Source organism: Callithrix jacchus, chromosome 3, assembly GCF_049354715.1.
Source record: "Callithrix jacchus isolate 240 chromosome 3, calJac240_pri, whole genome shotgun sequence".
NCBI lineage: Eukaryota > Metazoa > Chordata > Mammalia > Primates > Cebidae > Callithrix > Callithrix jacchus.
This window is the reverse complement of record NC_133504.1, coordinates 95,426,332-95,451,790: the sequence shown is the minus strand read 5'-3', so window position 1 is coordinate 95,451,790 and position 25,459 is coordinate 95,426,332. Positions and strand designations below refer to the sequence as shown.

The 25,459-nt window shown below is 33.5% G+C and overlaps 1 protein-coding gene across 3 annotated transcripts in view; it reads left to right on the top strand.

Annotated features, from left to right (window-relative positions):
• BANK1 (B cell scaffold protein with ankyrin repeats 1) overlaps window positions 1-25,459 on the top strand; it is a 634,941-nt gene that overhangs the window by 442,412 nt on the left and 167,070 nt on the right. For 2 of the 3 annotated variants that reach the window (XM_054253119.2, XM_008992921.5), the window contains exons 7-8: window positions 10,200-10,396; window positions 11,324-11,356. In XM_054253119.2, the coding sequence (XP_054109094.1) occupies window positions 10,200-10,396; window positions 11,324-11,356 (230 nt within the window). The remainder of the gene's footprint in view (window positions 1-10,199; window positions 10,397-11,323; window positions 11,357-25,459) is intronic. The other variant, XM_002745525.7, reaches the window with a different exon arrangement.

Here is a 25,459-nt window from a genome sequence, read left to right as displayed (position 1 = left end):
TTTGTTTTGTATAAAGGGTATTTGGAAGTTAGCATGACATGGGATTCAGTTGAAATTTCATTTTGAAATTTTTTAAATAGATAATTTTAATCTATACTTACTGATTTTGACTGATGTTTATTCCCTTTTTACTTTCATCTTAAATTTACAGAGGTCTGTGCTGCTGTTGTTCTAAGTATCTTTTATGATTGCCCATTTATATACCTTTTCATATCTTTGAAATTTATTGAGCCTTGCTTTAAATTCAAAATACAATCAGCTCTTCCAAGTAAATATTCCTTGTGTACATGAAAAAATATCATTCAGTTGTCAGGTACAAATGTTTTATATATTTCTTTATATTAAGCTTGCTTTATTCAGATATTCTGTGGCATTATTAATTTTGAGTTTCCTTATTCTACCACGGTGAGAAGTATGTTAAAATTAGTCACTATTATAATGAATTTGTTTCTCCTTAAATTTCTTACCTTCCTTTTTATGCTTTATATATTTTAAGCCTGTATTTGTAGATACCTAAAATGTTTATGTCTTCCTCATAAAAATCATGCAAGTATGACCTTCTAATTCCAGTAATGGTTTTTGCCTTAACTTTTTGTCAAATATTATTAGAGCTACCTTAGCTTTCTTGATTACTATATGTGCAGTTATATCCTTTTCTTTCCATTTACTTTCAAACTTTCCATGTTTTGTAAAAGATGTCCATTGTAAAGAGGATATAGTTGAATATATTTATGTCTGCCTTTTATCTTATCCATACTGTCAAGCTTTGCTCCTGAACTACAACCTATGAAAAAATTATCAGCATCACTCATCATTAGGGAAATGCAAATCAAAACCTCAATGAAATATCACCTCATCCCAATCAGAATCACTATGATGACAAAGATAATAAATAACAAATGCTGCGAAAATGTGGAGAAAGAGGAACTCTGATGAACTGCGGATAAGAATATAAATTAGTACAGCCATTACATCAATTTTGAGGAGTCTTGAGGCTCCTCAAAAAATTTAAAATAAAACTACCATATTATGCATCAATCTAATTACTGGGTGTATACCAAAGGAAATGAAATCAGCATATAAAAAATATATCTGAACTCTCATGTTTATTGCAGTGCTATTCACAATAGCTAAGATGTGGGATCAACCTAAATGCCCAACTACAGATGAATGGATAAACAAAATGTATTATGTATCACAATGGAATACTCTTCAAGCATAATACAGAATAAATCCTGTAATTTGCAAAAGCATAGATGAACCTGAAGGACATTATGTTAAGTGAAATATTCCAGGCACAGAGCAACAAACATGGCATGATCTCACTCATATGTGAAACCTTAAAAGTTGATTTTTTGGAAATAGAGAGAATAGTGGTTAGCAGGGGCTGCAGATGGGAGAAGGCAGGGAGATTAGGAATGATTGGTAGATGGGTACAAAGTTACAGTTAGACAGAATAAGTTTTGGTGCTCAATTACACAGAAGGGTGACTATAGCAAATAACAATGTAGTATATATTTCCAGATACCTAGAAGAGAAGATTTTGAATATCACCACAAAGAAATGATAAATGAAAAGTGATGGGAATGGTGATTACCCTGATTTGACCATTACACAATGTATACATGCATTGAAAAATACACTGTACCCTATAAAACATATATGTCAATTATAAATTAGTTAATTTAAAAAATGTTCCAATGTTTTCCCATCATAAAAAATAAAAATAGAACTGCAATATGATCCATCAATGCAACATTGGGGTGTATACCCAAAGGAAATAAAATCAGTGTCTTGAAGACATATCTGCAGTCCCATATTCATTGCAGCATTATTCACACTAGCCAAGATATGGAAACAATATAATTGTCTGTTGATGGATGAATGGAAAAAGAAAATGTGGCATATATCTACAAATGAATATCACCCACTTTTATAAAGAAGGAAATTCTGTCATTTGCAACAACATGGACAAACCTGAAGGACAGGGTGCTAAGTGAATTAAGCAAGACACAGAAAGAAATACTACATGATTGTCTCATTTATATTACAATCTTTAAAAAGTCAAACTTAGAGTAGAATGGTGGTATTAAGGGACATTGGGGATGGGATGAAAGAGGAGATATTGATCAAAGGATACAAACCTTCAGTTGTAAGATGAATAAGTACTGGAGAACCTAATGTACAGCATGGTGACTGTGGCAAATGATAATGGATTGTATACTTGAAATGTACTAGAGGAGTAGATCTCAAGTGCTCTCACTACAGACGACAAAAAATGGTAAATGTATGAGGTGATGGGTATGTTAATTTTCTTGATTGTGGTAATCATTTTACAATGTGTACATATATCAAAGTATCACATACACACTAAATATAATTTTTATTTGTCAGTCATACCTTCATAAAACTAAAGTTATGGGACAAATATACCCGTAATTTTCACTTCTATTATATTCTTTTCCATTGACTCCATAAAGAATGTATTTTAAAACATATAAACCATGACAGAAGGAGATTTTTTACAGAAACTGTGAGCAGAATGGAGAGAAAGTCTATTACAGACATACTTTATACAGTTTGCAGTTCTATTTACCTCTCTGTGAGGTTAACCCCAATTTTGTTGTCTATCTACTTGTGTTTAATTATGAAAACCAAGCCCGTATTCTTTTATTTAATGCTGTGGTTTTCAAACTTTAGCAGGCTTCGGAGTAACTTGAAGGATATGTTAAAATTCAGATTTCTACCATCTCTCCTCAGATTTCTGATACAGTATGTCTGGGTTGAGTACAAGAATTTACATTTCTCACAGACTTTCATGTGATGCTGATTCTACTCCTCTGTGATTCACCAATGAGAACCACTGAGTGAACATACTGGTACTTGATTGGCATCATTGTTATGTCCATAAATAACATTGACATAAATCAAATTAAAGTCAAGATAGATTTTTTTATTCCATCACTCTGTGTCCTTAAATTAAAATCATGAGTGCAGAATGAAGTAGTCTTAGAGTGACTGTTCATTTAAAAATGTTTTCCCATACCATTATTAAAAAACCAAAAAAAACTCCCCAATGCTTATAAAAAGTTAAATGTACTCCACTTCATAGTAGGTACTCTTCTAGATAATAAAGGAAGGTAAAAGAATGTGGGATAAGCAGGATACAGCCCACACTCTCAGAGAGTACAGAAGCCAAGGAACAAGAAAACAAAACTACAAAAACAAGTGTAATTAATACAGTGTGTTCTCTACACATGGTACTTAACATGTGTTTTGCTTACTCTGTCAAAGGTCTAAAGCACTTTACTTACATTGTCACTTACTTCCTCTCAATGATCCTGAGGTAGGTACCATTTTAATCTCTACTTTACAGATGAGAAGTTGCATACTTTCCCCAGGTAGTAAGTGGCAGAGCTGGGACTTGGATCCAGGCAGCCTACCTCCCATGGCCACTTTGCTAGTCCTGGACAACTGTGCCCCTGTACACTACAGTGAGCAGGAGCTCAGGGTACCTTGGGAGCACAAAAAAAAGGAAGACAGGGAAAACTTCACAGGGCAGATTACCTAAAATTTAAAGGAAGGCTTCTCAAGTGTTTCTGCCTAGTTATATAAATTACACTACAATGAATAAGTTATAATGGTAAGTTTGAAATAACTCAAATACTCTTTTCATTATTTTTGCAATCCTAGAAACATGGCCATTTTATTTTTCATAGTGTATGATTTCCTTCATATCAGCCATTTTTGCCTTTAAGGTTAAACCCTACCCTTTAGGAAGAAGCCCCATTTTGTTCACAGATTTATTCCCAGTGCCTAGAAAAATTTCTAGTGCTAAATAAAAATTTATTATATTAATTACTTAGCTAATAGTAACCAAGTAAGCCATAGACTAAAATAAAACCCTGGTATCAATAGATACAGATTAGTAATATTTGAACTCTCCAAATAACATGATTCTTCTTTGTTGGATTAAGGCAGCAGTTTAGATTGTCATGATTTTTTCATTTTATTTTCTTCTTCTTCTTCATAGCATCTGCTATTAGCAGAATGAAAAATTGGCATGTATGCCTTCTGAATATGCTGCACTGAACTGTCTGTGCTCAAGTACCGAGGCACCTATGTTTGTATTCTCCGGGCCAACATAAAAATTGTGTTTTTCAAGGTCAACAGGAACAAGCATCTATAATTATAGAGTTAGGAAAAGCAATATAAATAGTATCTATTAGTAACTGATAACAGGAAATAGACTATCTAATATCCATTCATTTTAATGAGGAAAATGCATGCATGGGTTGACCTCAATTAGACACAGACACATACACACAAACAGACACACACATACACACAAAGGGGAGGTGGGGCAGGATGGGCTTTTTAATTAATGTCTTGAATAAGTTACAAGTTAGGAAATTCCCTCTTACTTTTGCAGTTGTTATGCAGTAATGATCCTCAAACCTTTGAAATTCTTTGAAATTCTTGACAGATTCAGAAACCATGATATACCACTCTCTATTATTAATGACCCTAAAAATGCCTCCCTCCCCTTTCTAAAAGGATTCATTTGCTTACTGGATTCTGCCATTACCAAATAGTTATTTAAAATAGCTTCAGGTTTGAAAACTCACATTGCATTATCTGAAAAGGAAAGCTACTTAGATGTAGAACTTGCTTTTATGCCTTATTTCTATAGGTTATGGTTTACTAAAGCCACCACAGTCATCTTTCTCACTGTATTGGTCAGGGTTCTCAAGGGAAACAGAACCAATAACATTTGTTTGTATATATGTGTTGAAAGATAGAGACAGGTTGATAGAAATATATTATCTATAATCTCTCTATAACATAAATATATAAAATATGTATTCAGTATAGACATTCAATTATTAAATATATATGCAATAAATATATACATAAATATTTATAAGACATAAATATTGGCAGCTCTGAAATCTGTAAGGCAGGTTGGCACTTAGGGGCTTCCCTAATCATTCTCATATTCCATTTTCATTTTGCCCCTACATTACATATGGCAGTGATTCCAAAAGCATCTTAAGTTCTCTCCACTTCTTGTATTGCCCAAAAGATTTCATAGATTTACCTCCTTACCTTTGTACCTTTTATTATCAAATCATTTAATATTTGAAAAGTATAACTCTGGTGCTCAAGACTATAGGAATTCCTTTTAAAATGCTGAAATAGTTCTTACTAATGAAGTAAAGCTTCCTTGCCTGACATGTTGATTTACTGCTTTGCGGTCCTCATTTCTTGAATTTCCATATGAGACCCATATAAAGGCCAATAGGTGGCATTCTACCTGTAAGGCCTGGCCCCTGTGCTAGAGTGCCCAACCATCCGATCCCAACCCAGCCCATCTGGTTTGTGTACTTTTACTGTTCAACTTTTTCTGAATCTTTCTTGGTTCTTGGTTCTTGTCTTATCAAGACACAGCAGAGACAAAGTTAGTAATTTTTAAAAGGCTTTTTTTAAATAAACACAGAGGAAAAGAATGCAAGCACATGTATGTAGAAATAAAATTTCTAGAGAGTTCTTTAACCAGAATTTAGCTACACATTGGATGGACTGGATAAACATGAAACTGTTCAGCTCTTTTTATTGTCTCAACATTGTCTGGGTTTTCTAGTTGAAAATGGGTAATAAACATATTTAAATGTTGTGAGATTTAATTTTAACTAATACCAAGTCTAGGAACTTCTAACAAATACTTCACACCTCCCTGTGCTTTCTAGAATTACCTCCAGACATGGACTCCAAGCTCCCAGGCTGTTCATCTGTGGCCTCAAGCCCTGCTTCAGCCTTGTTCTGCACCTTGCCTACTTCTCTCTGGCCATTCCTGGCCCACACCCCTAGATAAGAAGGCACTTCACAGTGTGTCCTCAAAGACTCTTTTTCTGAAATCAGAGTATCTTGCACAACCTGCCACATCCTTGTTCTGTTGCTCTGCTCTTACTCATTCTGCCACAAGGTACCTAAAACCCTACCTCTCCAATTCCATTTGTAAACCACCATATTTTCTTCTTTCTTTTCCTCCTTCTCCTATCATTACTATTGCTAATTTTAGGGTGGATTTCATTCACTGGGGTATTCAGTAAGCAATGAGCCCCTTCTGGGTTTGAGGTGACATGCTCCGTTTATTCTTATACTTCTTGTCCACTCATCATGCAGTTCCTTTGAATGACAGAACGTCGACATTGTAGAACTCAATTTTTACAATTTTACAAAAATCCAAATCTTAAGCATACAATTAGAAAATAAAGAATTTCTATCAAAAAATTTTAAATGTAGTCTTTCAAAGCAACTATCTGAGAACAACAGAGTAACCATTTACCTACATCCTAACTTTTTCCTGTTGTTTGCCTATGCCTGACAAGAAGAATAAACAGATAATCAAGGCTCTAGGACTGCTCTTTGTACTTGGAAGATGGCTATGGAAGTGGGTTTTAACCATTCCCAGTTTGGCTTTTAACTGACTGGGCTCAGAACACAGAGACAGTCCAGGAGAAGCTCTCACAAGTCATGGACTTGAATGCTCACAGTTGTCTCCCCAACCTCTACAGCTTTTCTGGCCTCACCCTCAGGAGGAGTACACAAGGGCTGTAGCTTCTCTCAGAGCCTCCCTGAATGTATGGAGGAGCAAAGAAAATAAGGCACCGTAAGTTTGAAAATAACTGGCCGTGCTGCAATGGGAAACCAATTGTGAACGCTCTTTCCAAAATGAAAAGGGGCCCATAGAGTGCTTTAAAATGCAGTTGATTCTCATTATTTCCAGAAGTTATATAAAGTAATTGACTTATTCAAGTCAGTACAGAAACTTTGCTCCCAGTAGGGGTATAGAGTTAGGTTCCTGTAAACTTCTGGTCACAATATTTTCATCAACCAATTGATACATAACCTTGCTTTCTGTGTGTTGCTGTTTAAAAAATACCTTATTTAATATATACTGTTGATTCAGACCGAACTCACCATCAACACTGTTACTCATGGCCAAATGAATTCATCTAATACATGTATTTTCTCCATAAGGCATGCCATAGCTTTCTTGTGCTTAGAAATACTACACACCACTTCAACACTATATTTGGGGGGGCATTTTAAACAGTTAAATCACCAAAATAAACCACAAAAACTGTGACAGCTGTGGCACCAAATGGACTGCAAACAGGACATTTGTTTATAGTATGAAAATTGAAATAAGAAGGTACAGTGTTGCCTTGTTTGACCTCAGCTGGGAATCTGCTTTGGGTGACTCAGATTTTTCATTGCTATACAGTGTCTGCAAACGACTGGGAAAGCGCCTTAAGGGGTTGCAAACAAACTACTGTTTAAATGAATTTGCAGAAATAGAATTCCCGTATAATGAGGACCAACAGTACGTATTTGCATGGAAGAATACATTGGACAGGTTTAATAACTGAGCAGATGTAATGGTAATCAACTGAATATTGAGAAAATTAAGATGCAGGAATTTCAAGTAGCTTGTTCAAATCACACTATGACTAAATGCTAGAATTGAATTATAAAGATTTAATTCAAAGTCCTCCAGTCCTAATGCTTAAGTGCTACATTATATTCCTTCTCATGGAAAGTAAATATTAAGTTTTAGAATGTTGGTATTTAATAAAAGGCATTATTTTGAAATTTATATAGTAAGAAGAAATTAAGACGCATTTGAGTATGATGCAGATTAGGCCCTAACCTAGTCAACTAAAACATTTAAAAGAAAAAGTATCTTGTATGAAGCTTCTTGAGACAATTAACAAGAGAAATACCAAGTGGATGCAAATTTTAATTTTCTCTCTTATTCAAGAGAATATTTTAGTAAGAAGAATTCAGTTGTAACAGTTAATGAGGTAGATTCAATATTGAAGTTAATAGTAAAGTATATCTACTTATGCATTTTTCACTGCCATATTTATGTAATATTAGAGGTAACAGCAAAACTGTAGCATAGGACTTTGATGGACTATTTCTTTTGTGCATTTTGTTTACATTATCAAGGTTTAGAAACATGATAACCTTGGCAGCATTTTTGTTTCTTAAAATTCTAAATAGAATTATGTCTAATGTTTGACAGGATTGGAAGAGTGACACCTCACATGTTATATAATGGTTCTCCTGTCAGAGACCAAAAAGTTTCATAAACACAGCAATGCTCTGTTTTTACAGATCCACAGAAATAATAACATTTCATCAGATTTCAAATCCTATTATGAAAGGAAGGAAAATTATTCTGTTTCTTCAACCTTTGCAACTATCTTCCCTACTCTAATTGGTATCTAATTGAAACCCAGGAAAAAATACCTCCCAGAGAGTTTCTTGGCTTAAAGCATTTGTGGCATGGCATCAAGCCCAAAAGAATATGAGAAGTCCTATAATTTTGACCCCCAACCCTTTCATTTTATAAATTAGGTGACTGAGGTCCACAAGATGAATTCTTAAGAACCACAGATTTAGTGGCTGAGCTGGGATTAGAATGCAGACTTCCTGCTTTTTAATCTTCTCTTTATTGTGTGCTTTATTGTTTTACCCCGAAGTGACCACCTGGTCATCCTACTCTGAATGAATATTTACTATTCCAGATAATGATTTATGAGAACAAATGGATTACATGGTTATGAATTTCCAGTTTCAATACTCATATTACTGTTAAATTGTTTTTTAATGCTTATATTCTAAGCTTGGGTGTATTTTTATTTTATTATTCTAGTGATCTAGGTTAATCTTTTGAAAGCTTTGGTTTGATTACAATTTAATTATTAGCCATCTTTTATAGGGATTGCCTCAAAAAGTTCAGAAGCAGCTCTGCACAAACAAATGTATGACTTGATTTCTTTGCTATGTGCCAATTCACCAGTTTATTTGCATTTGTAAAACAAGTGTCATTGGACTTTTCCTTAAAACATTCTCCCCCCTCAGACATTTTATTCTATTCTCATGAAATTACATTTGACAGACATTGGCTGAAATAACTGAAAACTAAAAAATTATTTTGTCTGGAAAAAAATCAAAAGTAAATTTGCCATACCTTGTTTTGAACTAGGGCTTCTCTATTATACCTGGGTAATAAAAACAGATGCATTGAATCTGGATTAATTAAATGAAAATTGCCATGAGATGAAACAAATATACACTGTAGATTAAATACATTCTATAAGTTTCTTGTATCTCCTTAACAAATCTATTATTTTAATCTAACAAGTGAGACTGTAAATTGTTTGTAAAGTAAATATGCGCGTTTAAGAAGATAACTAAATAGTGTATGAACTAAGATGATTAAAGCAAATGCACAGTTTTCAAAAAAGCAATGAGATGACAGTTTTCCATTGCTTTAAAAGTTTGCTGGAAAACTACTAACTTTTGTTTTGATTCCTTTAATTCTGTCACTGTAAGTCTTCACCTTACCTCTGATAATGCCATAGCTATCATGTTGGTGTGTAATTTCTATATCATTTTTTTCTCAGCTAAGTGCAAAGAATAACTGTCGTTCATTTTTCTGTGTTTTGTTTTGTTTGACATTGGTATACAGGTTACATTCATCATTTTATAGTGATATAAAATTAATTATTGTCTTCTAATTGATAGTTAATAATTATGAAAAATCAAACTCTAACACATTGATATAAAAGTTGTAAAATCCAGATGGAAATTTCCACACTGAAATTGTTTATGAAGTGCTCACCTGTATTTTCTGTTGCAGTTAGTTTTTGAAAGAAAAATTTCATATAGAAATCTAATATAACCCCTCAAGGAATTTCATGTTTATTTCAACTTTAGAAGGAAGCAAACTAGGCAAGGAGGTAGAATGAAAAATGATTTTATAGATGAACTTACAGAATTTTGTTACTTAGTGTTTGGTTCATGTCTAAGTACATTCAAAATGAGTTATTACAGGGCATTTTTCTTTCATTTCTTTTTCATTTAAGAGGTTGATGTGGCTTTTTAAGTTAAATTTACCTTACAATTAAGAGTGGTGCATTAATGCTAGTAAGAATATTTATTTTAAGATAGGAAATTGAGGGGAGAAAGATTCTAGATTAATAAAACTATTGATGGTTTCTTACACTAAAAGTATGGAGTGGTATGTGGGAATTACTTTTAGGGGTAGATTATGTTAGCATTTTAAATGCGATTGCCGATAAAATCAAAACGTTACATCCTACTACTTCTTATGCTTACAGATAATCATCTCAAAGAACTTCCAACTCTTCTCCACTGTGCAGCAAAATTTGGCTTAAAGAACCTGGCTATTCATTTGCTTCAATGTTCAGGAGCAACCTGGGCATCTCAGATGAAAAATATGGAGGGTTCAGACCCTGCACATATTGCTGAAAGGCATGGTCACAAGGAACTCAAGGAAATCTTTGAAGACTTTTCAGTAAGTTTTTTTTCTTAATTATATCTCTGTATAGTCTGTTTGATATTGTTGAAGAGACTATAAGGAAAGAAAACCTATTACATTTACTGTTTTGTTTAAGACTCTAGATAAGGCACTATTAGGCCTATGAAAACAGATCAATAATTGTTAGGTTGCAGAAAAACAGTTTGATAATAATTCAAAAAGTCTACTCAATAAAAAGTTAATTTATGTTGCTAAATTTTTCTTATACAGTTCCTTTTTTTTCTCCCTGTTAAGTCTCAGTTCTGTCTTATGTAGGTTGAAGCCCCAAATTTCAGAATGCTTTTTGAAGAATATTAGTTTTGTAAGAATGGAATGAAAAGAAGATTTTAAGGAGGGGATACTATCTCATTACATAAAACACACTTTGTGCTTCCATAATTATGTTTAGAAGAGCAATTGTTTTTCTGTTTATAACAAAGATATACACATTTTGCTCCAGCAAATGAATTATACTCTGATGGCTCTTAGGAAAATATAATGGGACAGTGATTTTGATGCTAAATTATCAAAATTTGTCTTTGGGTATTTAAAACAAATAATTTTATTGTCAAATGTTATTCCATACTGTTAATGTGGAGTATATAACTGCAAAAGCTTCTGGTTATTTTAGCATTTATTCTGATTGTCGGATTAAGCCAATCTAATTAATATTGGACTTCAAAAACAATCATTGATATTTGAGATTTTCAGAGAGTATATTTAAAATAAATACAGACCATGAAGTTTTATGATAAAATTAATAAACTACTCATTTTAGTCTTATGTCCTTCAAATGGGAAATAAGCATTATTCATATTTCTGGAAGAATTTTAAATAGTGATTGTCATATATGCTAGTTTTTAACTAGTTAACATACTTTATCTGATGAGGACATTTATTTCCATAATTGTTCCCTGTACGCAGGCATTAAACAGAGCAGCATGGCATCTATCTCGGGTAAGTCAATAAGTCAATTCAGCCTTGGATATTTTCCATAATAGTGTTATTTAATACATTTTAGGTGGCTGTCTTTAACTCTGCACAACTCTATTCTTTAATTTTTAGCCACTGGTACACTGGGTTAAAATTTTTCCTAAAAGCATCTATGGACGCTTTCTAGGATAATCCCTGATTTTCAAAAAGTGATGCTTCTATTTCTTGCTTTCCAGTAAAGACTCAGCTCTTGACAAATGCAACTCCATGCATGCTTCAGGTGCTCCATAAGTAACAAAATACTACATAATGATGACAGTAGATATGAAAGTAGGTACAGTGGTAGGAGGTGAAGGTTGATGGATGTGGGATATAATATTTTTTCTCTTACACTCTCTCAGTATTTATACCTCTGATCCTGCAATAACAGCACTGATAGAAGTTGATTGCTATCATTGTCTCTAGGTGACATTCACTCTTCCATAGTCGCTGCATTCTAATTTTACAGTTGTACTTGATAATTATCGTGGGAAATTTGTTACATATTTTTCTATCATATCTTTGTAAGCTGTTATTTCTGTCTGAATGTCTATAGTAAATATTACTTTATGGTTAGGATAGATTAATTATTTTTTCAATGTTCCGCTGTCAGTAAGGAATCGACTGTAGCTGTTGAAAGTGCCAACAAATCTGTCAGTGCATTTTCATGACTTTGGATAATTTCATATACAATACTTTCGCAAGCTATGAAGGCCTTTTTTCAAATGTGTGGTTAAAAAATGAAACATATGTATTATATTTTTACCCACATGGAAAAATGTTTCCTGTCAATATATATGACACAAAAATTATTCTATTTCTCAGTTTTATTTAAAATAAGTTTAGAAGTCATACCTTCTTAGTGAAATTATGCTGGATATCTGGATGTTGACATTATCTATTCTAAATACTGTTAGTTAAGTCTTTTAAAGAGTGTATACAAACCTGATGGAGGAAAATGGAATCTCATTATGCTACTAAAATACTTTGTTTCTTTAAAAGTATCTGTATCATCTCAATGCTCAATGTTACAATGACTTAGATTTTGGTAAATCTAAGATCCTCATGTGTGCATTCAAATATTTCATGAACTATTGTTTCAGAATGGTTTAAAGGAGCAGATATCTTTAAGTTTTACAATCTACCAGTAGACTATGCTTCTACTGAAGAAATATCTATTTTCAATTCCAACATATTTTGCTCTCAACTAATTTACTGATTTGTTCAATTCTTCCTAATCCCCCATCGATGAAACATTGCTCATTTTAGAATTTCACAGGGAGTTACACTACAGTGAGTTGGGTCATCACTGAATAAAGTGGGTAGAAGGAAGATGCCAATTATGATTTTAGAAAAGTACAGAGAAAACACAAAGGCATTAGCAAGCATTCATATGTGTCTTATTGTCAGCTATGTGAAGGAGGAGGATGAGAATGAAAAGAAGAATAAGAAAGGAGGGGAGGAAAAGAAAGAAGAGAAGAAGGAGAGTAGGAGAAGAACAGGGCCTTATACATTTCTTACATTGCTTCATGCCTTTTTTTCTTTCAGAGGTTAATAATTTATACACAGTCTGTGAAAAGGGCCTCTTTGTTATAAAATAATAGCTTTCATGTTTTGATAACTTTATGTAATTAATATCTATACTTCATTTATGTTTCAGTGCTATTACTGGATGATAATATTGTATATCTCTATAATCCATAAAGTCTTTCAAGTAACTACTCATTTTTCAGTTTCTAACAATGCCACCTGAAACAATTAATATGAAAAGTGGATGGAAAATGGGCAGAAGATTTGGTAATTAAATTCACAACTGGGCATGAACAACGATTTGCTTAGCATAATTCATAAGCAAATCCCATGACATTTCAAATAGCAAACAGTGACACTGATGATTGATTCAGTGCTTCAGAAACTTACCTCTTAAATAAAAGGTACATGAAAAATTGAAAACAAACTGGAACCTGGCCTCAGATTGAGGTACTTTGAGATTTAAGATAAAGTATACAAGACTAGTCTGTATTTTAAGCAAACAAATATAAATAATATTCCCTTATATTAGCCCAGATATGTCACCCCATCCATCCCCATCAGTTTAAAACCCTTAACAAAATGATTACATCAGTGTGTAAATAGACAAGAAAAAGTATATTCTCCTCTGTGGTCAGCTATGGAATTTGAGAAAGGTGTTCACTTGTCTTAGAAACAATATCCAGAAAATATCCTTTTCCTTTCACCACTATGTTCACTAGTAGTTTGGTTTAAATATTAATAAGCTGCTGTTAATTATAAATATTCATGAAGAAAAGTTAAGAAATGGGAAAACTAGCTTTCCATGCACATTCTCTAACTGGCTTTTCAGAAACACTCCTGATTGGGAATCTTTCTATTGCTCATGTGTGGGATGGGTTTCCTGTGGCATCAGGCTCTCCTTAATCTATCCCTACACTGCTCTTTTTCCCTGTGGACAGTGGGCCCAAGTGTGTGTGTGTGTGTGTGTGTGTGTGTGTGTGTGTGTGAGAGAGAGAGAGAGAGAGAGAGAGAGAGAGAGAGAGAGAGAGAGATTTTGATGCCCTCCAGTATCTGACTGACAGGCCCTGATCTTTTTCAGATAGTCAAGAGCTTGGGTTTGAAATGCAGATATGGAGGGGTAGGTGATGAAGCACTTACAATATCCCTAATATCAAGCAATAATTGACTGGCTAATATTGAGAACCAGTTACTCAGAAGTTAGGTTTTGTGTTTAGACTAGTAAACATTCACTCTTCTTGGCTCTTTATTTCTCTCATTCTTGGCATTACCCTCCCAGTACTTTACAAGTTGATTGTTCCATTTAATTCAGTATATGTTAGTGTCATATAATTAAGTTTAAATGGCAACATATCCTGATTTGCCTATGTAATACTCAGCATGTGTTTTTCTCATTGATGGTGCAGAAGATCAGTGTTCAATTTAAAGACTTGTCTAATTTCACTTTCCCAATCATATACTTAACTACGTCCCGTATGGTAAATAAAATACTTGGTCATATTTCCTGTACTTAGAATTTTTTTAAGTTTAGTTTCAGAGACTTCATAGACAGCCCTACTGCTGTCTTCAGCATATATTTTAATAGGCCCAACTAGTATGAATTTTGGAATTCTGGCCTTTATTCAATATTGATGTTCTGTTCTATTAGAATTGAAGAAACTAGAATAAGTCACATAACTGCACTTGACTGCATGCATTATAAATTTATGTGTCAGTTATGTGCTTGAAACTACTTAGGAATCTCTTTCAAAACTCTGGCTATCACAGAATTTTTTTCTTCTCCATGTCCTCATGACCAATTTTGATGCCCTTACTCTGCAGCTCTAAACATGTTATATAAACTCCCTTAAATTTCTTTGCTTTATTGTCAAATTTTCCATTTTCTTTTACTATTAGAGTCTTGGAATTCAGTCATGTCTGGATTTTAAACCTAACTACATCAAAAATTAAGTCTGCATCCTTGGAAACAAATAATTCCTTATAGAGCACTTTAGTATTTGATGAAATAAATGTGAAATTATTAAATATATAGAAGTCCCACAAAAATGATATTGTATTTACCTTATTTTCTGTTGGCTTATTGTTATTTATATCAAATTTAGACTTCATTATCAATCATACCTTCTCTTTTCTTACATTGTTAATCTCTCCTATTATACTGCCTCTCCCCTGAACAAAATGTTTCAAGTATATGTACATGCTTTACATAGACATATAGTTTTGCACTGTTTAAAGACTATATGTGTGTGCGTGTGTGTATGTGTGTGTGTGTGTGTGTGTATATGCATGCTTTGCGTTTAGTTCACTACTAAAGCTGCTCTGTCAAAGGCCATAAAGAATCAACCATATATCAGATCCAGAAGATTTCTTTCAGACATCTTTTGGCACAATCTTTGACATTGCTTTCCTTGACCCTGCCCTCTTCCTGAAAGACCACTGACCCCTTGTGACTTTCTTGTCTTACCCCATCAGCAAAGGTTCTTTCTGAACTCTCTCACTTGTGATTAGAAGGCAGTGTCATAATTGGAACAACTGAAATCAGGTGGAATTTGTGTGAAGCAGAAGAAAACTCATAAACAGGATTATAAATAAAAGAACTTAATGGGGAAAGGTGAAGGATGCATATGGTGAAAGGAATGGGATATGCAGTTGTGTGAAGAAGGCAGAGTAGGTAAACTCCAACTTCTTAGGCCAGAAAACTGAATCTTGTTATTGACTTTTTTCATAGAATGCATATTATTCTGTAACTTATGATAATGACCTACAAAAGAACATGCATGTATTAAAAGAAAACTTAACATTTTATTTGAGATTTTGGCAAAATACATTCTAAGAAATGTTTGTAAAGCCCCAAAGAGCTCATACACAACTTAATGGTAAGTACCTAAAAATCTAGTTGTTTGTAGTATTTTTGCCTACTCTTACTCTAAGAAAATATTTGATTTTTAATTATTTATTTACACAGTTTACACAGGATATTTATTTATTTATTTATTTATATATATATATATGCTTAATCCAACATGTATGATATACCTAGATTCAAATAGAAAAAACTGTAAACATAATTTTCCCAAATTAATTTTATTAGTTTATGATATTATTTAGAAAAACTGTTTTTAGGCTATACATCAGTAGAATGAGATTTGGGAAAGACATTTCTTCCATCCACTAAGCCCAGTGTGTGAGACTGCTTAAAGAAGCTCTTTCTCCCAGAAATAGTGTTAGTTTGGTTTAACAGAGTAAAAACCCCATTTGTATTTCTCAGAAATAACTATTTTCAGATGTTACAGTTGCTGTTTTCTCAGTGTTTTGCTACATAGTAAATGATTTATATTTTCATAAAGTTGCCAGAATAGCTACCAGTGTGTATACATACTCTTTCCATACACACAGTATATAGTTTTTTAAAAAGTTTTCCTGGGTTCGCATTTATTACTCTGCCTCAGTGGAGGAGGAAACAGAAGCAGAAAGGTTCAGGATGATGTAAAGCTAGCCTCCATAGCAGTATAATCATTTGGCGGTGAGATGGCAGAGGGGCAGGAGCAAGCATCACTGGGAAAAGCAAGATATGTAAAATATCTGAATAGTCCTTGAACATTATTTACAACTCAGACACATAAACAGATTATAGCATTATCAATTTACATCACCGAAAGAGAAATTAGCCCTAAAGTTCAACAAAATAGAGGTTTTGTAAGATGAATATAGAGTGTGATCTGTGTTTCCATTTCTTAAATAAGCATAATGTATTATATTCATCATTCTTGTTTTTTTATATCAGAAATGCTATATTCTCATAAAAACTGGAGACACATATTAAATATCCTTTTATTATTTTATCCTTTGTTATCCTTCTTATTCCAAAGTCTATTTACTCCTTTACTTCATAACTTTCTTCAGTTGAAAAAGTAGTGTTTAAAAAATAATTCATTTTTAAAAATTGTTCTATGAATAATGACTCTTTCGATAAACCTTAGAGGGCACTTTGTTCTAGCAACAGCTAAACTCTGAAAAGCCACATCTCATTTTCCCAGACAGAAGGGAATCTTAGCATTTTCAGGAGATATCATAATTTCATTCTCAAATGAGATTTATCTTGCAGTATTTATTTTAATATCTATTTATCCTCACTTTTGGGAAAATATTCTTTAGAGCCACAGTAAGGCCCTCTGCCTATAGTTTAAGTCTATTTCCCACTGTTCTCATCTCAGATATATGGAACAGAGCTGGGTAGAAAATTTAAATATAACGACTATATAGTTCAGAAGAATTTATAATATCTTTGCTTTTATCTTCATTGTACCAAACCCCATGGCTGCTGTGAATGCAATCATGGAATGAGGACAAGTGATCATATGAAGTTGATTACTTATTGCCTCAGTAGGTAATGATTTTTATGCTCATTGCATTAAAATTAATTCAGTACCCACAGATAACAAGGCAATTTATGACAGTAATAGAGGGAAATAACACACATGTACTTAAAGTTCTTTTCCAGCAGAGAGCTTCAATACATCATTAATAATTTTTTAATGCTGAAACAGTATCTTATTCTAAATAGGTAAATTATCATCTTTTATACATTTGCTTCAGATGCTGGCAGTCTCCAGGATCCTATTAAGAGTCACATCCTTGCCTGTGGTAGTTAAATGGTCTTTAAAGCCCCTTGGAAACCTCAGTTTTTATAATTCTTAGAGTTATGATTTCTCAGAAACCTTCTAAACTTTAGTTCTTTCATTTTTTTTTTTTGGCTTCTTTCAAACCAATTAGCTTGTGTAGAACAGGGTAGTCTAGAGCTGTCTTTACACACCTGCTGGTCAAAAGGAAATGCACTTTCAGCGAATGCAAAATTAATCACAAATGGTTATTAAAGCAATCAGTATTGACACCATAGCTGTAGAGTGTGGTCCTCATGAAATAAACACAATGACATTGTCCTTTCAGAATGAAAATATGCAAATGCAAATGAATTAAAATTTCATTAGAAAAATATGGTTCCTGGAAATTCTTCTCAGTTAATTGGCTATGAATTTCCATCATTCTTGATGGCTAAAGATAAAACAGAGTATTTAATATAATCCATTGTAGATTGGATATATACTTTTCTACTAGTATTATGAAATGGTTTTTACTTTAAATTTGTATAAAGGCCTCTCCAGGCATATGAAGAGAATCAGACCTGTATTATAAAAATAAAAAAGGAATATTCTTCAAATATTGTAGCTCTGAGCCTGAGAAATATAATTTCTTTTTCATTTCTCCTTATATGCCAACACTCTCCTTGTGATATATGGATGTGAGAAATTAAAGATTATAACTGACTTATTCTGCCTCTGAAAAATACAATATAAAAGAAAATAGATGGCACCTGTTGAAGCTTAAATTTTGGGTTTGTTCTATGTAATTTAATCAAGTCTCACCTGAGCCATAAAACAAATCTCCAATTTTAATTCAGCAAACAGATTTACTGATTCAACAAATATGTACTGATTATCTATTAGGTGCCAAGCATTGTTCTAAACACTCGAAATTCAGAACAGACCAAAAATCCAGCCCTAATGGGAAATGAGACTATAAATAAATAAAGACATATAATGTGACCAGTCGAAATTAATGTTTAAGACCAGGAGAAATAGAAAGAACCACATTGTGTAAAGTAGTTTACGAAAGGATTTGGGAGGGGGAACAGTTTTGAAGCAAGTAGTTGGGGTTATTCACTGAGGAGTCATTTTTGGTAACTACCTAAAACTATGAAAGTGAAAGTCATACGTATCTGTGGTATTCCAATAAGAGAAAATGGCACAGCAGGGCAAAGGCTCTGGTAGGATGTGGACATTCTACCACAAAAGAGCCAGTTGGCCAATGTTACTGAAGCAAAGTAAACAAGAAAGAAAGGAAATAGTAAAGGATGGTGTTAGAAAGATAAGTAAGGCCAGATCTATAGGCAATGATGAGAATTTTATATTTTGGAGGAAGCCATTAGAGAATTCCAAGAGGTATTTTATTAGTCTGTTTTCACACTACTATAAAGAACTGCCTGAGACTGGGTAATTTATAAAGAAAGTTTAATTCACTCACAGTTCAACATGACTGGGGAGACCCCAGGAAACTTACTGATGGAAGAGGAAGCAGGAACGACTTACATGGCTACAGGTGAAAGGAGAGAAAGAGGAATTGCCAAAGACTTATGGCATCATCAGACCTTGTGAGAACTCATCCACTTTCACAAGAACTTCATGGGGAGAAACTGCCCCATGATCCAAACACCTCCCACCAGGTCCTATCATGGACATCTGGGAATTATGGGGATTACAATTCAAGATGAGATTTGAGTGGGGACACAGAGCCAAACCATATCAAGTATCATATGATTTAAATTGATCAGAGTCACAGCTATATTGATCACAGACTGTAAAGGGCAAGAAGGGCAGATAAGACCTGACTGGCAGCTACTCCCATGATCCAGATAATAGATGGTCCAGATAAAAAGATAATAGATGATCCAGATAAAAAGATGGTAGTTTGCACTAGGATGACAGCAGCAAAGGCAATCAGAAGTGGTTAGGTTTGAAATATGCCATTGTTTTATAGTATAGGCAAGAGGATTTACTGACTTTAGTGGTGGAATATAAAAGAAAGTGAGTTCTAAGTATGGTGGCAGAAGCAGAGAATGGAATTAATTGCCATTTATTTATATGGGAAGACTGCATGAAGAAATGGTTTTTAGGAAGAATCAAGAGTTTGGCTTGAGACGCATTAAATTTGAAATGTCTACTGTGTTCCAAAGTTTGGAAGTAGAGGTTATAGGGAGTACCAATAGAAAAGGCCAACAATGAGCAGCATTTGAGGAAGAGAACCAAGAAATCTATTGACCTGGATGCCAAGTAAAAGAAAGATTTTCACAGATGAGGTAGTAAACAGCTACATTAAAGGCTCAACTAAGATAGGATAACTAAATTTTTTATTTAGCAACATGTGTGTGTATATTTGTATGTGCTGCATATTTATATATTTATCTTTAAAAATTAGTCATCATAATAATAAGCCTTTCCAAATATTGGAAAGATGATTTATTGTGAGATGAGAGAAATTAAGAAAAAATTTCTAATGAAGCATGAGCTGTATGATACTTTGGGGACGATTCTGATGAATATTTTGCTCTAATTTAGTTTGTCCCAAATATGTCTTGTTAGCTGTTTGTGGAAACAAGAGTGAAGCATGATGTTATTTTAGAAACACATTTCCTGACATGTGGTTTGGAATCTCTCATGAAAATCTAGAGGATGAGACAACATTCAAGTCTCCAGCTGGTATGAGTGTCTTGGGGAAAAAGTGAACTGTCAGGGAAAAACAATCAGAGCATTTTTATCTGTCAGACATTAATGTCCTTTCACACTGACAAATCATAAACTCAGATCCCTGATTTGAGCCTGTGGCTGAGATTTCAGCCTAAGCAAGAACATTTCTCCCTTTATTAGTGTTTAATTTTCTTTTATCAGTACTGCTGAGTTCACTTATTCAAATTTGGCTCCTGGTAAAATATCAGTAAGCCAATTAATCCATTTCTTTAATGAGAACTCTATTATAAGAATGGGTAACTGCATAGACTTTTATTGAACCTATCAATCTTGCATTTGAAGGAGAGAATGCCAATTATCCAAGCAATCTGGTTCATTACTGCAGTATTGGACCACGTTGCTAAATAAGCCACAGTGCAACTGCAATAGCGCTGTGGGAGTGGGGACCAGCACTGGGCGCTGACGTTTGTTTAGGGCCTATTATATGCCAGATTGGGTTAGATGCTTTATGCACACCCTCTCATTCCATATTTTCCACCACCCTATGAGGAATTTAGTTCACATTTTGAGAAACTGAGGCTAACAACTTGAAGAGTTAGTGAACTGTGAAGCCATCAAATAGCCTCCAAAAGATGGCTACTAATAACTAATAACAACCTACTAATTTTATGGTCTCACTTCTTGAATTCTGTAATGATTTGAATGATTCTTTCCAATTTTAGCATAGACTGCAAAAGTGGAAGAGAAAGAGAATGGATTTTTTATCAGGACAAGATGAGCCAGACTGATCTAAATTTAATAATAAGTATTTACGGAGGGATCCAGGTCCTCACCTCTAATCTTGTCCTTTCTTCTTTTCTTGGCATTCTAACTAGATGGCCATACTATGCCTCTGAATAAAATATCATTCTCATCACTATACGATTATCATAATAATTCCCAAATATTTATCAAGCACTCAGTCTACATCTGATGTGATAGGAATTGTGGGAGGGAGAAAGGAAGAAACCTTGTACTTTTACTCCTCTCTAAAATCTACTTCATGAAACCTCAGATTGTTATAAGGTCCAAATTATATGCATGACAGGCCTTTGGGATTTGTAAAGCTTTGGCAATGTTTTTAATATTATCACCATTTTAAAACTTTCTGTAAATATATTTCTATATTTTAAACATTTTGAAAGTGAATTGTTTTAATGCTTATGTCATTTCTTTCTAATTTTAAGAAACTATATTATACATGAATTTTTCTCTCTTTTCTACTGTATATGGCTTTCAAAACAAATGTAGGAAACAATATTCATCAACTTTTCTCCTTAAGCAGGTTAAACACATTCTCTCAGACAGGGAATGAATATATGTACTATGCTTTATTTTTGTCTGTTTTCAACTTATTAGGTCAATGGAGTTTTTTGAGTCTCAGAAAAATTTAAGTTGCAGTCATTTAAAGTAGCCAAAGATTGAATTTAGCAAAGTTGAGTGAATGTTGATTATCCTTTCTGGTGCTTACATTGTATTAATAGTTTGTTGCAGGGGAGATAAAAAATGAATAAACACACAAGATAATTTCAGAAAGTGATAAATGCTGTAATTTTTAAATCAGTAAAATAAAATTTAATTGAAGTCTGGTTACAAGAAATAATGATACATTTGTCACACCACACATGTTATGTAAGTAAAACATTCATTTAATATTAGTTTTTCCTTCTCTCATGGTATCTTCATGACACTTCCAATCGGGTATTAATATATAATAATTAATATATTAGTACATTCAAATCTAGAAGGTTTCCTGTATTAGACTATAAATTTGATGAGGACATATCAGACTTTATAGTTCCATAGTAACTATATGTATATGAATATTGGTTAAATATCTCTCCCTCAGAACTGTAAAATGTAATGAGTATGTTTTCATCATTGTATCTTCCATGCTCAGAGCAGTGACTGTCTCCAGGTAGATGCTGTCTCCCTCCCCCAACTCTGTGTGTGTGTGTGTGTACATATATATTCATTATTTTGTTGTATATAAAGAATAAATTCTTCGTAAAATTATTGGGAATGTACTATTTGTTGGATATTGTTACATTTATAGTAATATAAGACAGACAAGTCACTGTTTTCATGAGCTCACATTTGAAAGTGATAAACAAGGGAGGCAGTGTTCTTTATTATTCACCCTTCTTTAAAATTCTAACTTTACCCACATAGTCATTCACAGTGAAATATCAGATAGTAATTAAGAACTTTGGAAAAAAAGATCATGTTTGTAAAAAGCCCAAAATTAAATTAGCAAAAAGTTATATAGAACTTGCTATGTACTAACATCTGTTTTTACAGCTTTATGATAACAGCTCAGTCCTGTTATCTGTGTTTTACAGATGAGGAAACTGAAGCACAGAGGGTTTAAGTGATTGCCCAAGGTCACAAATTTGGTAATAAGTAGAGCTGGGATTTGAACTCAGGCAGTGTAGCTCGAGCTTACATGCTTTAACATGGCACTAGATTATATCTAATACTTAGAAAAGGCACACTTAACCTTTTTTAGTATATTCTCTAACAGTCTGTCCCACTACAGATCTGTCAGACAATCTTTCTGTGTAAAATCATTGCTAAACATCACAAAGGATTCAGTTCAGATAGAAGTCTGGGTCCAAATTCAGTTTCACCTGTGTTTTATGCGATGGACTAAAGCACCTCTGAGAATATAGAAAAATAAAATACCAAATTCTAGTTTTTGTAGGTCAAGCTAAAATTAGGTATGGCTATCATGTATTTAACTTTTTAACACTGTCCTTTGCTCTGCTCTCACGAATATTGTAATGGTTAATTTTATGTACCTACTTGATTGAGACACAGGATGCCCAAATATTTTGTCTCTGTGGGGATGATTTGAATGAGATTAACATTTAAATTTGTAGACTGAGCAAAGCAGATTGCTTTCCAAAATATGGGTGAATTTCATCCAATGAGTTGAAAGCCTGAATAGAACAAAACTGGAACCTTACCTCGAACTGGGATGTCTGTGTTTTCCTGCCTTTGGTCTTGAACTGAAGCATCAGCTTTCTGTATTTCCTTCTGCTAGCCTTTGGACTAGAACTATACCATGGGCTCTCCTGGTTCTCAGGCCTTTGGACTTAGATCAAAATGACACCACTGGCTTTCCTGGGTCTCTTGCTTGTCAGCTACAGATTTGGGGATTACCAGTCTCCATAATTGCAAAAGTTAGTTCCTTATAATTAATCTCTTTCTGTATAACATATGTCCATCCTATTGGTTCTGTTTCTCTGGTGAACTCTAATACAAGTACTGATTTGATTTTAAATCTCTATGACATTTTCTTCCCTCACTCTTTCAATGGTAAAAGCAAGATAAGGAAATAATCTGAATGCCAGTTTAATCATACCATGTTACAGTTTGCTGTTGGAGCTGAAACTGAGTGTGGAGTAGTAACATGGAGAGCGAGGGCTGGAGGGTTAGAGATGAAGTGAGAGATATGCAGAGCCCTAGAAGGCAGCAAGAGAGAAGCAGACCGATGGGCCACAGGCAAAGCTATAAAAATCCATAACAATTCAGGAGTAACTAAAGTTATTTTAGGAAAATAATGTGAAAATGATTAAAATATGCCTTCACAAGAAAATGCAGTTTAAGATCTTGTGGTGAATTCAAGTACTTCCTAGGAAGTAAGGACCTGTTTTAATGGCTGAAAAGTTCTACTGACTGTTAGTAGATGGATGTTAAATGACTTGTAACGTGGAGGAAAATCAGTCCCTGTGAAGAACTGGCCTACCCAACATAGGATCCTTTCTTAAGAAATATTAGCAAAAGATTTTCTGCTAATCCTACTCTAACCTGAATAAACCCAGAATTCAACTTTTTCCATATTCTTTCTGATTTACTTATCTTTTTGGCAAGTAGATTTATTAAATATAATTTGAATAATGTTTTTATATATGTGTGTATTATGCCTATATATGTTTGAGTATGTATATAAAATTTCTGTTTTTCACTATGAAGTCAAAATTTAGACTTTTTAAAGGGGACTTTACTTTAAATTTCACCTTAGTTGTCCTGTTGTAAGTTTGTTTTCTTAAGAATTTATATATAAAAATTTTAACAATTTGTGCTATGTCAGAAAATGAAAGACTTCCATGTTGCTAGAGACAACTGTCACCCTATTACCACAGAGTACAGCTTGGATAGCTTCTAAAAGGAAAACTGAGTAGGAAATTATAGTTGATATGTTATATGTCATCTGCTAAATGTCTATTTCCTACTTTAATGAGATATTTTTCTTCCTCATAAGATTTTTACACCTCTGAAAGAAGAAATATTGTGAGACCACTCATTCCTCTGGGAAAATAACATGTACTGGAGAAGATGGAACCCAAAGTTGTTCTTTTCAAATAGAATTAAACCAACCTCTCACAGACAGATTCAAAATCAAACAATAGATTTTGTGCATCGGTAATAACTAGAGTAAAACTAAATTTATATTTAGTATATAGTTTATAGCTATGTATTAGATTTGTAAAATGGACCTGGCAGAGGTGTTTATATGGTGGTCTGATATTATTGTCTTTTTCCTGTAGTTTTAAAGTGATTTATATTTTGGCAATATCATATCATCACCTTGAGAATGTACACTAAAAAATATTCTTGCTTCTACAACTTGTAGTGTGAATTAGTTTCACTGCAAACTCTGTTCCTGTTCAAATGCAAGCGTGAGTTTTAGGCGTAATATGACGTGAATACTTAGCAAACGGCTATTGTTAAATTTACCAAAAACAATGGCCCATGGTAGGGATAGGACTATTTAAAGGGGGATTATTAGGAGAAACTAGTAGAAATAAGATTTAGAGTTTTATTTATGTTGGAGTAACAGGTAGCATATTCAGTGGCCACAAGAGACCAGTAAGAAAGGAAAAAAAAAAAAAAAGCTAAGCTTGAGAGCATTCTCTGGCAGTGATTTCTTTTTAGAAAAAAGCAAGTCATTGGAAGAAAAGCATAGTAAAGGGGTCTGGGGTTTTACACCTTCTGCCCAATATAAAAAAATTGTTATGTCTGAAGCCTAATAAAAGTGAGTTTTTTCCAGGGCAGCGGTTCTCACTATTGTATTGCAGTCTCTTCCCAAGTATGTTATCACATTTGATTCATAAGGTATTTAAAAATATAATTTAGCATATATAATGTTATATTGATGACTGGCAAAGAAAATATTGAGCCAGGTAGCACAATGCAATGTCAAGACAGGAAC